Below are 16,074 nucleotides of genomic sequence, written 5' to 3'. Positions count from 1 at the left end.
GTGGACTGCCGGCTTCGGAGGCTCATGAAGGGGGTCAGACTGCCGCTGAGACTTGGCCAGGATCATAGCTTTGGGTGGGTTTTCCCTTCCCTTGCTAGTTTATTCTTGAGCACTTCTTTAATGTATGGGTTGCTCCGAATTCTCATCCACTGTTCTGCTTTTAGGAAGCCCAACCTAAGACAGCCTGATCTATATTTTGCAATGGCTTTTCCTCTTTTCATTCAAGAGTTTGTCTTCTGTGGCACCAGATGACAGTCTGTGCTGGGAAGTCAGACAAACCTGGGTTTGAATCCCCTCCATTCACTAGCTTGGGCAGGTTATCCACTCTTTCTGGGCCTTACCTTCCTCACTTACACAAGTGGGACAAAAGTTGTGCCAATATCGGGTCACCGTAAAGATTAAATGAACGAAGGTAAGCAAAACACTTAGATCAGCAAGGAGCTAAACGCTCTTATTATGAAACCTGTCCAGACGTTACCAAAGGGTTCATAAAATGTTGCAAGCCTTGGGTTATATATCTGTTTTATTCCTTAAAAAACCATGCTGTGTCACTGGACTTTGCCTCAGCCTGGGGCAGGGGGAGGAGGAGAAGTAGCTGCTCTGGGACGGGTGAGGTGTCTCTCATAGGCATCCTTTCGTTTGATCCTGAGAAGCACCTGGCAAGAAGAGAAGGTTTTATTATAATTATTATTTTTAAAAAAGATTTTATTTATTTATTTGAGAGAGAGCGGGGTAGGGAGGGGCTGAGGGAGAGAGAGAACCTTAAGCTGACTTTGCATTGAGCGTGGAGCCCAGTGTGAGGCTCCATCCCACCACCCTGAGATCATGACCGAAGTCGACATCAAGAGTCAGAGGCTTAACCAACTGAGCCACTCAGCCTCCCCTATTATAATTATTTTAAAGATAGGAACTTCATTTTCAAAAAGGCTAAGCTGCCTAAGGAGACACGGTATGTAAGTTGGAGCTCCAAGTCAGACCCGTCTGGAGGGAGCCCAGGCTGGGGACCCCATCTCCTTGGGGGGTGGGGCTCTGTGTTTACTTCCAGGTCCTTCCCCCAGAGAAGGGGCCTGTGTCCGCTGTTCAGGGGCAATGTCCAGCGCTAGCTGAGACGATACCCACCAGGCCGAGGTACTAGATGATGCAGCTTCTTCCAGGGCCATGACTCCGGGAGTCTGGAATGTGATACTCGTGAAGTTGGACTGAAGACCCAAGTTGTGCAAAATCAGCCTTCCGTCTTCAGGCCGATGGTGCCCTTGAGCGTGTCCGGGGCCACGCTGCAGCCGCCAGAATCCATGCTGACTCCATTCTGATGGTGCTCCCTAGGAGCCCAGGCCCAGCCTACTAAGGATAAGGGCGCTTTTACAGTGAGGTGGGGTTTCGGCAGCAGGCCGATCCGGCTGCCACAGCCCCGCAAGAAGAGAGGCTTCTGTTGGAACGATTTTGTCTGCAGGCAAATCAGGTCAGAGGGGGAGAGTCTGCTCGGTGGAGTCTAAAATGCCGGGTGCAGACAATACGCAGGGAAGGAGCGTCGAGCTCGGCTGAAAACCCCTCCACCGCGCGCTCCGCCGAGCATTCAGGGCTAGAAAGCGCAGCAGGAGCTCAGTCCTGAGTCAGCTGGGACAGCCCTAGCGGCACCTGCCCAATCCTGCCTTCTCGGACTTTCCTAGCGGGGGTGACCAAACTCATTCCTACCAAGCTAGCCACTACGTGTGATGCCTCCCTTGGCAACGCGATGCTTCCACAAAGCCGGGGCAGGCCCGCAAAGGTTCCAAGAGACATCTTGGGGCCCGCGGTGCTGGAATCCAGCCCCCTGACGAAGCGGTGCTCACTTGGCCCCTCGTGCTCCCCAGGGCTGGGTGGAGGCACCCGGTCGGGGGCGGGGCGCACGCGGCCGAGCAGGGGCGGGGTCCCGGGAGCTCCGCAAACCCGGTGGGGAGGGCGGGCCTCACCGCCCAACCCGGGGCGTTGCTGTTGGTGGTGGCGGTGGTGCTCTTGACAACTACGTCGGGCTTTCCTTCCTCCACTTCGGCGACTGCATCCTGTGGCACGTTTCTCGTCCAGGCGCGTTTTCTTTTAGAGACGGTTCAGAGCGGATTCCAGCCCGGCCCGGGGCTTCGCTCCTGCGTCCGTCCGAGCTTGCCAAGGGAGAAACGCGTTTTCCGCAGAAGAGACGGCCAAGTTCATGGAAACAGAAAGCGGAGCGCGTGCGCCAGTGTCGCGGAGGCGCCCTCTGCTCGCTGGCCATGTGTCCATTTCCATCAGGCTCAGACAAGGGTCACGCACAAGAAGAAACCGGGGCCAAAGAGCTGTGAAGAAGCCTTCTTGCGGTCGGCCCTAAATCCCGGGCGTGCGCGCCCAGCTGCCCACGGTCTTCCTTTAGCGCAGCTTTCTCGCCGGGCGCCTGGAGGTGGAGCTCGGGTGCCCAGGCGACAGGGGACCCGTGCGGGGCGGGGCAGCGTGGCCCCGGGGGGGGGGAGCAGGTGCGCGCTTGGCGCTCGCGTTTGGTGCTCTGGCTGAGGGAGAAAAATGGGAAGCTTTGATCTCAACGGAGTATTTCTTTTGCCAAGGGCTTTCTCCACACCAGGGCCTTCTAGCCGCGGGGGAGTTCGACCTCCCAGCCCCTCCAGGCTCTGCGTTTGGCTGTCTGCTGTTATTTTTAGCAAGAAGTATAAGAAGAATCTCAAAAAGTTTTAGCGGGGGAGAAAGTGGGAACCTGCGGGTGCCTCCACGCATTTGTGCCCTTGGGGAACGCCCCGAGAAGCAGAAAGCAAGCCCCAAACCGAAGCGTTGCACCTTACTCTAGGGGAAAAAGCTCAGCGAGCACGGGTTGTAAAAGTGAAAGTTTAGGTCGCCCTTTTATGGTCGATTTTTCTAGATAGGGCGTTGGGGGTGGCTACGGTACGGAACACATTCTTAGGCTGAATTGTGCCACGGACAGAACTTTAGCTCTACACTTCTAGATAAGAATGTAGATTTCAGTAATAATAGTACTTAATCACAATAAAGCATTTGCTAAACCCACCTCAAAGAAAGACTATCAAAAGACATTTTATTATACCCCTGACGTGTGCCTGGCACTGGGTAGGCATTTCAGAACACCATCTTGTTTAGATTTTCAAGCACTTTGGACCCGAAATCCTTTCCAAATAAAAGTATGCAAATAAAATCTTAAAATCTATTTCTAAAGCCCTTTCCCCCACTCTTGGGGTATTTAAAATGGTGCCGATTAACTGCTCTTACCCAAACTGTCACTTCTGTTTTGGAGGGATTGACAAAGAAAACCCAGGCCAAATAAATCAACAGCGAAGTTCAGAAGGTCAGAGCAATTTGTCTTGGGAACAAAGTCTTCCCTTTGAGCTAAGAGGCATTCAAAGGAACTCTTGGTGGTAATGGGATTATTAAAGATATACCTGAGACCAGATAAATATTTGATGATTTCGCAAAGCACTAGGGTTTCTCTGCAGTTTTTCTTCTGCTGACACATGTTCCCCCGCGGGGTCCGGACCTTGTGGCTTCGTTAGACTTTGCAAGTCAAGGGCGGCTGGGGTCTCCCGAGAGTGCGTTGTGGGGTGCAGGGCTGCGCGGGAGAAGACAGACCCGGGTGTACGAGAGGGGTGTGCGCGCGTGTGTGCGTGTGCGTGTGTGTGTGTGTGCCTGCACGTGTGTGTGGGGAGGGGGGCGCGGGCCGGGAGGGAGGGAGGTGCGGGTGACAGAGCTGCCACCTAGAGGCGCCTTCCTGCAGTGTATATAACGCAGGTCCGCCGCCGGAGAGCTCAGTCCTGCAAACTGCTCAGCCCCGAGGCGGTGAGCGCTGCCAAAGCCGCGCAGGAAGCCCTGAGCCCGAGCCCAGCCCCGAGGTAAGGAAACTGCTCTCCGCAGCCCTGCCGGGGAAAGAAGGGGAGGACGGCGGGCAGGGTCTCTGCTCTTCAGCGAAGCGGTCTTTTTCAAAGGGCTCTTTCTGAATCGCTGGGATGGTTGCTGAGAGTCTGCAGGTCTGGCTTCTGAAAAGCACGGGCTGCATGCTGCATGGCTGCCTTGCAAAAAGCCTGTCCGCTAACTTGGGCGCTCACCTTTCTGCTGCAGAAAGTAAAAAGGGCAGGTTTCCTTGAGTCACTCGTGGAAGGGACGCTCCGTGTGTGTGTTGGCTTTAGGAATCTGGTGTTCATTTGTTGCTGTGGGCGTTTAAGCTCCGGTAAGTGGAGAACTTAGCAAGAATGCAGACTGGCCATTCTGCTTGCTCAGAGTTGGCATAGGGGACAGCCTGGCAACACACTGCTAACCCTTTTGACTGGTAGATCAGTCGGCAAATAGAGGGACTTGCCAGTAAATATGTAACTGCAGAAGATGTGCACTTTATTAAGGGGCATCCTTAAGTGAAGCACTAAACTGCGCTGTGAATCTTTGTGATTCCAGAATGTATTTGAATTCGGGGCTTTGGGGGATTACCAGCTCCTGTAAGCCCAGAAGCTGTAAGAATGAGTGTTAAATCAGCTCGGTCTCCGTGACTTTGATTGCATCCTTGCTAATCTAATTTGAGTATTTATTGTGCTCTTAGAAGGTAAGTCCAACTTCAGTTACAAAAAAAAGGCACACACACAAGTCTAGGATTTTGTAATTTAAATATACCCTTCAGGTAAAGCGTGACTTTTGTTCAATATTGTTAGCATGCATGAAAACTGAAGGGGTGACTGACAGAGCTTTGGACTGAGGTCAGGGGTGGGTGGTTAGCCAAGACTTGTAACTTCCAGGGAGAATGAGAAGTTGTAAAAGTCAGACTAGCTGTCTCCCTCCCTCCCTCCCTCCCTCCTTCTTTTCTGTCTCTCTTTTTTCCTTTCTCTCTTCTCTTCTCTCTCTCTTTCTCTCCATTCACTTGCTCACAACAGGATCATTAGGTTTTCCAAAAGTGGAAGAGGGCCCCCTGACATGGTTTATAGCTCTTTGAAGGTATTTGGTGCTCTGACATCCCCTGAAACTTCATTCTGCAAAGTTTCAATGTGGTAACTTTTTCTTTTCTTTTTAAGCTCAGATGCTGCCTTTGTGTCCTTTTATTTATTCCAGGAAAATGTGGAGATCAAATAGCCTTGCCTAGAAAAGAAAGTGGAGGCTGCTGGGGTCTGTGCTTAACTTTTTATAGATTTTAAATGGATAAACTGCCTGTCCTTCTTCCATCAGCTCAGGAGCTTCCCCAGATGCAAAGCCTTTCTTTAAAGCAAAGTTGCGCAGGGGAGCTCTAGCTTGGAAACAGTTTGCTCTTTTTCCCCAGGTCTCTGCCATAAACACTTGAACGTGTGCACAACTGCTGAGCTGGATGCCACAGCCTCCCGGGGATGGGGGGTGGGGGTGGGGGTGCAGGGCGGGGTGCGGAAGAGCGAAAGAAAATTGAGAAATGCCTGTATTTTGCTGCCTGTCCAGTTTTTAAAAGGGGTCATGCATTGCAATCATAGTTTTAAAAAAGTTCCAGAGAGTATAGTCGAGGCAGGCTGCCGGGGCTTAACTGAGTCAGGATTTGGGAGGTGAGTTTTTCCCTTATTAACAGCAAGTCCCGGGAGAATTGAGAAGGTATTATGGTTTCTAATCAGACCCAGAACAGGCAGAGTATAGGCTTTCTGGATGAAAAAAAAAAAAAATCCAAACAAAAAAACCTACTTAATCAGGAACAGTGGCTTTTTGTGCGATCATCTAGGCAGAGGGGCTCCTGTTTTCAGGGAGGCGTTGAGGGAGTGGCTGAAGTTACTCAGACCTGAGACTGGCCGACCGTCACTCTAGAAACCCTAAGAGTAAACCGAGGAGGAGAAAAACCTTCAAGATCAGGACTTTAGATTTTTCTCAGTGGTTTTTGCCGGGCACAAATGGAATTTGGAACGAAAAAGTACAGGGTTTGAACTTCGTTTTACTTTTAGGAACAAGAACGGTTTTAGAACGCCTTTCTAGTTGAGTTCCACGCACTCAGGTAGAGTTTAGAAAGAAACCCAAGACTGGCTCATGTCAAGTGTTTTTCAAGTCCAGAAAATTATAGCCCTGGGACACACATTTCCTATTAAAGTAAAAACAAACAAGCAAGAAAAAAAAGAGAGAGAGAGGGAGAGAAAAAAAGAAAAGGGAAAAAAAGGGGATTATCTGATTTTGAATACTTGATGGTTTTCTGCAGGGAATATTTGATGTTTTTTTAACCTAAGGATCTACTAATTTAGAATTGAAAAAAAAAAGTAGGTGCTTTCCTTGTTAAAGTAATGAGGGGATTGCATATTTTTATGGTGAACATTTTGCTGAGCCACAGGTAGGTCTGGGAGCTGACTCTGTTTTGTTCTAAGTGCTCGAAGAGTGGAGGGACTGAGTGACTCAGGTGGCTTCGGACCGTTGTTGGCTAAGGGACAGCGAAAGGACTGTGTGTCCGGATAGCCCGCGTCTTCGAATTTTCTTGTGGTAACAGATACCTTTGCGGGGATCATCACTGAGTTTTATGAGAAGAGGCCAAGATGGAGTCGCCTTCTCCTGAGAACCCTATTGTGTCTGGCCCAGAGCCTGGCTGACCTCCCACTGCCTCATCCAGGTCCTGAGCTGGGTGGGAACGAGGGCTCTGGTTACACCCGGCCAACCCAGCCGGCAGCCTTTGTGACGTGGGTCTCTGGATCTGCCCTTCTGGGCACAACCCTGCTTCCCCATGGGCAGCTGAGCACAATAGACCAGATCGGGTTTCTGGATGTGGGGTTCGTTTTCTCCCCCAAATACCTGAAAGTGGGTGAGGATGCCCCACCCCGTGCCTTAACAGGAAGTCTTTTGAGGACCCCAGCAATAGGTGGCCTCTATCTGAATCAGGATAGGGAGTTTTTTTTTCTCTTTGACTCTATTATTTTTTTGAGTTTTCTAATGATTTAGACCAGTTCCTTACTTGTGTGAAATAAGTCGTAGTCAAGACAGCATTGTTTCTGTTTGCTTGGCACTGGGGGACAGACCATTCCCCAATCTGCTGTCAGCCCTAGCAGATGGCCGCAGGGAGTCTGCCGGGGCTGAAGCTTTTCTGGACTTCCCTGTAGATTTAATGCAGCATCGGTAAAAACAAAAACAAAAAAATCCCCAAAAAACAAAAAACGCTGACCCCAATGATGTGCAATTGCCTGACAGTTTTTTAGAGGTGGTGTGGGTTCTCCTCACCTGAACCGCATGCCAGCTAGCGTCGAAGGGGTGGGACTCTGGCAAGGAGGCCAGAGCATGGCTCCCCCTGGGTGAAGCCTCTGGAGAAGTTGGGGAAGTGCAGAGAGTTACTGTGAGCCATGGATAAGCGGGTCTCTTCTCCTGGCCTGGCCTGGGTCCGCAGGTGTGCGGCAGTGAGAGGCCGAACGAGGTGATCCAGTCTGAACAGCACAGAATTGCTCTGTGAAATTTCCTGCTGGGAGGACCCAGATCCCAAATGGCAGAAAGCCGATAAAAAATGTCGCCTGGAGGCAGAGGTCTTAAAGAGCCCGAGGGCCAGAGGGCCCCTCACTGTCCCAGCTAGTGCCCAGTCCCGGCCTGGCCGGGGTAATCTTACCTGCACCACCGGGGACTGGGCGGGAGCACCTTCCTCCAGCCTGTTTGCACCCTGTCCCCAGAGCACCCCACTGCCGGCCTTCGACATGGCTTGTGACACCTGTGCCCCCAAGAACCATCTGCTGCAAGCCGCACCCTTGCTCAAAATCTCTGTGGCTCCTGCATGGGCAGGCCCAGCCCGACTCCCCCACTGCCCGCACTGTTGCTCCTGACCCTGGTCACCAGCCAGCTTTCCTTCATGGGGAGCTTGGGCTCAGCTAGATTCAGTGACCCTCCTCATGCCATATCATTGATCATCTCACCCCTCCATTTTTCCTAAACCACTGGCTTGGAAATCCCTCACCCTCCAGCTCTGGGGGCCACCCACCACCACCCTGCTGCCTTCTTGCCCTTCTTGTTTGGCGGGCGAGTTCTTGGGGGACGGGGCATGGTGATTCCGGTCTGTTAGGCCCAGAGCCGTGCCCTTTCACAGAGGAGGCTCCACAAACATTTGGGGGCTTGAAACGGCTGATGTTCGTCTCTGCTTGATGAGGGGTTCAGAAAAGCCTCTTGTGGACTCCTGTTCCCAGTGATGGCCTCAGACCCCTGGTCTTGGTGGAGCCTGATTTATCACTACTGACTTCTGACCGTGGACGCACCAAAAACCCGCCTCGTGCTGGGTGTGGTATCCGAGGCTGCCGGGCTTGGGCAGGAAGAATGTGGAGTGACACAACATACAGATGTGTGGCCTGGGTGGGGGACGAGGCGGGAGAAACGGGACGGTCACCTGGGATAGGAGCGGCTAAGGGGGTTGGTCAGGAAGAATCTTCCAGGTCTGCAGTGGGGATTTGCCAACATGCTGAAGGCCGTTTCGGGGAACAGCAACCAGGAGCCTGAACACGTGGCAGGCTCCGCCGCGGAGGGATTGACTTTGGGCCAGAGAGAGGGCCTGTTTTCTGCAGGCCAACTGCCACCCCGTGCAGACCACCCTTGGGGATGTCTAATTCTGGCTTGACCGCCAGCTCCCTGGGTGAGCTCAGGCCACCATTTGGAGGCAGCGACACGCCCCGGGCCACTTGCCATAGTTCACTTGTTGCGGGGGATACTGGGTTGATGAATAAGGAGCCTGAGAAGTGGGAGGCACATCTCCCAGGCAAGTCCTCACATTGACCAAGAGGAACCTTCTGCCACTGGGGCTGGGGCTGGTGGATGAGTCCCTTTGCAGACCCCAGGCCGGTGGGGAGGATGGGCCAGGTGCTGGGTCCTCTGCAGGCCATCGGAAACTTCCCTTCCTGTCCCGGCGGAAGGGGGATGCTCCCTGCGCGCGGGTGTGGGACAAGGTCGAGAGCACGTGGCCGCTGTGGAGAGGAGAGTCAGAGAAAGCACGGGGAGTGCGAGGTAGAAGGGAGCGGACGGGGGCAAGGTCCAGCTGTCTGCCCTCAGTCGGGTCTCTGGGCTCTAGGACAATGGAACTTGAACCGCTAATGTTCTGTGAAACATCCCTCCATCAGAATCTACCTAATTCTTGATGTCAAATTTCAAATTGTCCAGAAGTTGACGGAGTAAAATCTACAAAGCCCCCTTTGTGCCCCCACCCTACCCTGGCCGCCCAAAGCTTTCATCCTTCCCGCTGGTCTCTTTTCTCTGCCTTCGTGCGCGTGTGTTCACACATAAAGCTGCGCGCACTTTTTGCTCTGGTTTTTACGTCCGTGTATTCAGATGTGCCGCAACTTCCGCGCTTCACAAAAGCAGACCCCCTCTGTCTTCTCGCAGCTCTGTTGTATTTCAGGTGGTGGATACGCGCTACTTTATCAAACCATTCCTCTCCCGATGGACATCTATGTTGTCTCCGGTTTTTTGCTAATGAGGAGTGCTTTAGTACATGCATGTACTGTTGGGGACACGTGAGTCTTTCGAGAGGAAAAATGTGTGAACTTGTAAAATCAAAAAGCTGTAGAAAATTCAAAGCCCTGTTTTTTTGTTTTTTTTTTTCCCTTTTGTCAGGACCCTTTACGCAGTTGCCTTACCACTTGGTTGTGAGGGGGTCTCATCCTCCCGCCTGCCCTGGGGGAGGCTCCGAGCCCTCAGGGAGGCAGGCAGTGTTCAGGTGTGACTCTGGAAGTTTTTCCCAAGCTCTGGCCCCGGGCTGGCGGCAATGGAGTTGCCGGTTTATCCCAGCAGAGAGTGGCTGGTCCCAGTGGGAAGAGTGGTCTCCTGCAGGTCCGGGTCAGACCACTGCTGCTTCCCGGCAGGCACAGACCAGCACACTGGCCCAGAGGCCTGACCGCTTAGACAGGAGCGCGGATCCTTCCCGAAGGACGCAGAATGCTGTCGGCTCTCTGTGCACCCGCTGAGGCGATCTGCTCTTGCAGGAAGGCAGCTGGGATTCTGGTGTGGGACACTCAGGGAGTTAAAGTGGCCCCTGTGGTCCATTAGGCGGCCCCCTCCCTCCACCGGGACAGGAAGGGAGGTTTCCTATGGCCTGCTAGGAGCTTTGTCGCCAGGCCTTTGAGATCCAGGGGCCTGGGTAGACACTCCATAGTTCGCCATATTGGTGACTCTGAGGGTGTCACTTGAGGAAGATTCCTCTCTCCCGTGGTGGCCACACACCGTCGCTGGGAAGGCATCGAGTGGACATCCCTGCCCCAGCCCTCCTGGACACTCGCTCGGGCAGACGGGCCTTTGCTGCAGACCACATGGGACGTACGGTGCAGATTGTCTTTGTCAAATCATATTCTTTTCTGGAAGTGGCCCTGGATTGTTTCCAAAACCAAACGCATATAAAATACTGAAAGGACAGGGCTGAGCTGTTGTGAGTCGTAGTTCCTTCCTTAGTCCCCCATTTGGATTTGCAGGGAGTTTGAGGACTACAATTTGTTTCATTTCCTCTCTGTGCCTCCTTCCTTCTCTTGATCACTGAGGCCGTCCGCCCTGGGAGGGGGTCCCAGGGGGTCCCCCTGGGGGAGGGGGTGGTCAGGGCACGGACCTCGGGCTTCAGCTCCTGGGCTGATGGGTGGTGGGAGATCAGTGACGGGGGGCCAGCTGGCTTTCACGCTCGAGCTAGGAGCCTCGAAGCCTCCGTTCTCCCCTTCAGCCCTGGCTGGAAGAGTCTCACTGTGCCCCCCGAAGGCAAGGGAGAGGACAGCTGAGGGGAGCCGTGCCCCGCGAGCAGGTAACGCTTCTGGCTCAGAGGACCGGTGATCGCTAAATCAGGTGCTCATTGCCCAGAGGGCAGAGGTGAAAACCACAGATGGGGCCCGAGCCCTCCCCCACCATGGCTGGAGCTCTGGCATTAGCGACGGTTGGCAGCACCAGAGGGTGGATCCGGACACCTTGACCTGGTAATTTCCAAAAGGGCAGGTGTGAGAGGCAGGTGACTTCTCATAGACCCCCATGCCTGCGTGGGTCTGGCTGTCCACACTGAGCAGTGCCCGGCGCCTGTCCGCTGAATCGTACTGGAGGCCCGATCTCACTCACTGACTTCTTGTGGTGAGCAAAGAGCTGGGGGTGCTTAGACCCAGTCAGGCTAACCAGGGCTGGGGCTCATTCCTTCCTTTTCGGCCTGTGGACGGTCCCGTGGACGGCCCGGACCCCGGGCTCTGTGGCTGTGTGTGCCGAGGCCTTGCAGGGCTGCACCGGTGCGGACTGAGGAGGGAGCCCTGCCTGGCCCAGGCCCACCTCTGCCCAGCTTTGGGGCTGCGGCCTGCCCTCCAGCGAGCTCCTCCGCTCTGCAGGGACTCCGGGGTCCGATGAGGTCATGAGGCGAAAGCACTTCATAAACTAGGCCATGCTGCAGGTGTGCTTCATTTTAAGGAAATGGGAGAAAAAAGGGGTCACCACATTAGAACCACGAAATCCCTGCTTTGTTCTCTTCTGGAATTGGGGGCTTCGAGGGATGGGAAGGGGAGGGTCAGCCCCGGGCAGGTTAGTGGCCAGGGGGAGGTGGAAATCGTAGCTCAAAGCACGCCACCCCGAGGCCAGTCCAGTGGGTCAGGGAGCCCTGGCTCCTCCAAGTGTCCTCTGCTGCCCCTTGTGCCCACGTCCTTTGGGGGTCCTTAAGCTGCCTCTTAGGACGGGGCGGTCCAAAGTCTCATAATGTGAGGAGTTTCTTTGTCCTAAACGTGATCGTGCTGAGTCTCCCCGGGTGCTTCCTCTGCTTGTGTGTCTGTCTGGTCTGGCCCAAGTTGGTGGTCACAGGGCGTGGGGATCCTCCTGGTGGGGTGCTCTGAGGACCACCGGCTTCCCGGCTCTGGGCCCTGCAGCTGGGAGGCCTGGGCTTCTCCCCTCAGCAGCGGGGACACGGGGACCTGCTTGGGTCACCGGGACAGGGACTGATGGCCACTTCAAACACGTGGAGAAGAACTGCCCAGAAGCCTGCAGGTGGTCCCCATTAACTAAGATTTAGGATTAGGTCACCTGCTGTGAGTTTTGAGGCTAAGGAGCCGGTTCTGGGAGGCAGCAGAATGTCTCACTCGTCAGGGATTCTGTTCTGAAGGTAAACCTATCAAACTGCCCGTCCCTGCTCTCCCCTGCATCTCCCTCCAGGCAGGGACTTGTATTACTTAGGCAGTTAAGAGGTCGTTTCAAATGTGGAGCAAGAATTAAGGGGGGCTGTGCTTTTTGCCAAAGGGACGGGAGGGTGGGGGTGGAGATTTACAGAGCATCTGCTATGCGCTAGATTCTGGATTGGGCCCTTTGGTTCTTGGGTGCCTCTGTAAGATGGTGCTGGTGTCCTGAGAATACAGCTGAAGACAGGTTAGCGAGTCAAGTTAAACAGCAGTGAGGAAGGAATCAGGATTCCCACCCAGGAAGGTCTGGTCTCGGGATGGGTGCTTTTCCCAGCTATGTGTCCTCATACCGTTAGCGTAGGTGGACCAGGGTTGCCCATCCTCCTGTGTGACCTGGGGTCCACTTTGGATGAACCTGGCACAGAAGCTTAACTTGGGATCAGTCATTACCTATGACCCGTGAGAAGGAAGGAAAACCACCTTTGCATGTGAGATCACTCCTAGCGGGGCGCCCTTGTTCCCAGGGTCACCCAGTGGGCTGCCGACCCAGGGCCGTGTCCTGCAGGGACTTCAGGGCCCTCGAGTGGATGGGGCCCCAGTAGAAGACAGCTCTCCTAGCTGGGGCATTTGGGGAGAAATGATCATTTCTTGGCACAAGTGGTACTTTGGAGCTGAATTCTCTGTGGATATTGGTGACAGTTCAGAGTGTTGGCCTCACGTTAGGTCAGCAGGAAAGACAGTTGAGACGATTGCCTCCCCCTCCCCCAGAAGTGCAGCAGGGGGTGACTTTTGTGCTTGGCACAAGTTGTAAGAAGGGGAACCTAGGCAGTGGCCCACAGCTCCAGACAGCTGGGTGGCTGCCCTTCGTTGAAAACCCCACGACAAACCCAGGGTCTGCAGGTTTGGGGTGCAATCAAGCTGCAGGGCGTTGCACACCTCTGGTCTTCATGAATGAGAACTGAAGGTGGCCCAGGACCCAGGTTTCCACACACATTCGGCAGGAAGGGAAAATGCACTGAGTCCCATTTTTGGTGCACATGTGGGAGGGGATCTCAAGCACTCTCATTAAGACACCAGGGCAGGATACTTACCATATAGCAGTGCCAGGAACAGATGGACTCTGCCGTTCTTTGGGACGTGGGGAAAATGGCTCCACTGTCCTCTGCTAGGACTGAGCGAGCCGTCAGCGTCGCTGTGGCCGTCAGATGTTTCTCGGGCCCCCGGACCATGCCGCTCTCACACTGTGGGCACAGCCAGGCTGGTGATGTCTGGAGAACACAGCAGTCCCTGTTTCTCGATTAGGCACCATGCGAACCTGGATGCCGGGCCCGTTTTATGTCGTTGTGTGGAGCTCTGCTACGCTTTTCCTTTTCTCCTTTCTTTGGGAAGACACCGCCGAGCGTGCGGAGTGCCGGAAAAGCGTCTTGACCGGCACTCCGGTGTTTCCTAACGGAGCCACTTTTCCATTGCATCCTTTCTGTTTGATTTTTGCGCAGGCCGTCAGCTCGCTGCCCGCAGCGCCATGGATCTGCACCTCTTCGACTACTCGGAACCAGGGAACTTCTCCGACATCAGCTGGCCATGCAACGGCAGCGACTGCCTCGTCGTCGACACGGTGCTGTGTCCCAACATGCCCAACAAGAGCGTGCTCCTGTACACGCTGTCCTTCATTTACATCTTCATCTTCGTGACCGGCATGATCGCCAACTCCGTGGTGGTCTGGGTGAACATCCAGGCCAAGACCACCGGCTACGACACGCACTGCTACATCCTCAACCTGGCCATCGCCGACCTGTGGGTGGTGGTCACCATCCCCGTCTGGGTGGTCAGCCTCGTGCAGCATAACCAGTGGCCCATGGGAGAGCTCACGTGCAAGATCACCCACCTCATCTTCTCCATCAACCTGTTCGGCAGCATCTTCTTCCTCACGTGCATGAGCGTGGACCGCTACCTCTCCATCGCCTACTTCGCCGGCACCTCGAGCCGCAGGAAGAAGGTGGTCCGCCGCGCCGTCTGCGCGCTGGTGTGGCTGCTGGCCTTTTGCGTGTCCCTGCCCGACACCTACTACCTGAAGACTGTCACGTCGGCGTCCAACAACGAGACCTACTGCCGCTCCTTCTACCCCGAGCACAGCGTCAAGGAGTGGCTCATCAGCATGGAGCTGATCTCTGTGGTCTTGGGCTTCGCCATCCCCTTTTGCATCATCGCCGTCTTTTACTGCCTGCTGGCCCGAGCCATCGCCGCATCCAGCGACCAGGAGAAGCAGAGCAGTCGCAAAATCATCTTCTCCTATGTGGTGGTCTTCCTTGTGTGCTGGCTCCCCTACCATGTGGTGGTGCTCCTGGACATCTTCTCCATCCTCCACTACATCCCCTTCACCTGCCAGCTGGAGAACTTCCTCTTCACGGCTCTGCACGTCACGCAGTGCCTGTCGCTGGTGCACTGCTGTGTCAACCCCGTGCTCTACAGCTTCATCAGTCGTAACTACAGGTACGAGCTGATGAAGGCCTTCATCTTTAAGTACTCGGCCAAGACAGGTCTCACCAAGCTCATCGATGCTTCCAGGGTGTCGGAAACAGAGTACTCCGCCCTGGAGCAGAACACCAAGTGACGCGCCTTGCGGGGTCTCCAGGACAAGTCTGCTTGCTTTCTCCACGGCACTGGCTTGCGTCGTTCCCAAGAGTAAAGCAAGGTGGCTTCGGGGTTTGAGGCCGGAGTAGCGTGGAGAGGGGAGCGGGGGCCGCCGAGCACCCTTCCCCTCTTTCTCGGGCGGTGGTGGTGGGTCTCGTGCGAGGCCGTGCGTCCCAATGCGTCCACGGCCCGTCGTGTGTCCAAGCCCGCCGCGGGGCAGGCTAGCCTGCACTTCTGTACAATAGGACGTTCTGTGTTCCCTGGAGGTTTTATATGGTGATTTGTATTTAAATCTTAAGACTTTTATTTTCTCATTATCGGTGTACCTTATAAATGTATTTGAAAGTTTAAATATATTTTAAATATTGTATGGGAGCTAAGACGCTGACATATATTCAGAGTGTTGTAGTTTTAAAGCTAGTTTGATTTCAGTTTTGACTAAGGATGACATTAATTGTTAGCTGTTTTGAAATTTTATATATATATATATATATATATATATGAATCTATAAATCTATAAATCTATGCCAGGCCTGGCTGAAGTGTTTTATTTACGATAGTTTTGTATCTGTGTGGTGCTCTGTACTAGCATGGGATATGGAACAGGAATAACTCTGTAAAGCAGTTTGTGATATTCATAGTTTTGTAAAGTTACGTTAAAAAGAAGCAAAGTGGAGCAAAACTATTCCAGGCTGCAATGCTGTGCACAAAACGAACAGTCTCGTTTCGGAGAGTTCTCTCAATTTTGTAAGTTATTATTATTATTTTTTTTAAATAAAGATTTGTTTTTCCTGAAAAGGCATCCGAGTGTCCATGTTAAAAAGCATGTTTGGCCTTCAGGTGGCGTGCATGATAATAACAGTACAAATCTATACCGCATGTCAGTTTGACCTAATATGCTTAAGGAAAGAGCGCTACCATAAAGGCAAAACCCAAGGGGTTAACTTGGATGCAATGAGATAAGAGGAAAAACATTCGAGCGTATTGAGCGTTTTGGTTTTTTTTTTTTTTTTTATTAAAGATTTTTATTTATTTGAGAGAGAGAGAATGAGAGAGAGCAAGCACATGAGAGGGGGGAGGGTCAGAGGGAGAAGCAGACTCCCCGCTGAGCAGGGAGCCCGATGCGGGACTCGATCCCGGGACTCCAGGATCATGACCTGAGCCGAAGGCAGTCGCTTAACCAACTGAGCCACCCAGGCGCCCGAGCGTTTTGGTTTTTTAAGAAAATGTCATGCAACGTATTTGCGGGAGAAGAGATGGCTGGTAGGTGTGGCTTTCAAGGCCACGCTGGTGCTAGAAGGTTCTTGGCTGCTGTTGGCCCAGAGCTGTTCAGGACCCAGGACTCACATCATTATGTGTACCCCCATGTGCCCCCAGGGCCGCATGTCACAGCCCCTTGACACTTCTCTGCTAAGGTTCTGTGGTTTAA

The 16,074-nt window shown here is 53.6% G+C and overlaps 1 protein-coding gene across 1 annotated transcript; it reads left to right on the top strand.

Annotated features, from left to right (window-relative positions):
- The first annotated feature begins 3,753 nt into the window (after nucleotides 1-3,753).
- Nucleotides 3,754-15,443, top strand: ACKR3 (atypical chemokine receptor 3). The gene is made up of 2 exons (XM_035006784.1): nucleotides 3,754-3,857; nucleotides 13,511-15,443. The coding sequence occupies exon 2, from the start codon at nucleotides 13,537-13,539 to the stop codon at nucleotides 14,623-14,625; it is 1,089 nt and encodes a 362-aa protein (XP_034862675.1). The 5' UTR covers nucleotides 3,754-3,857; nucleotides 13,511-13,536; the 3' UTR covers nucleotides 14,626-15,443.
- Nucleotides 15,444-16,074: the final 631 nt, after the last annotated feature.

Source organism: Mirounga leonina, unplaced genomic scaffold, assembly GCF_011800145.1.
Source record: "Mirounga leonina isolate KUSES-001 unplaced genomic scaffold, KU_Mleo_1.0 Mir_151, whole genome shotgun sequence".
Classification (NCBI taxonomy): Eukaryota; Metazoa; Chordata; class Mammalia; order Carnivora; family Phocidae; genus Mirounga; species Mirounga leonina.
Note: the sequence above shows the minus strand (reverse complement) of the source record. Positions and strands in the feature narration are given on the sequence as shown.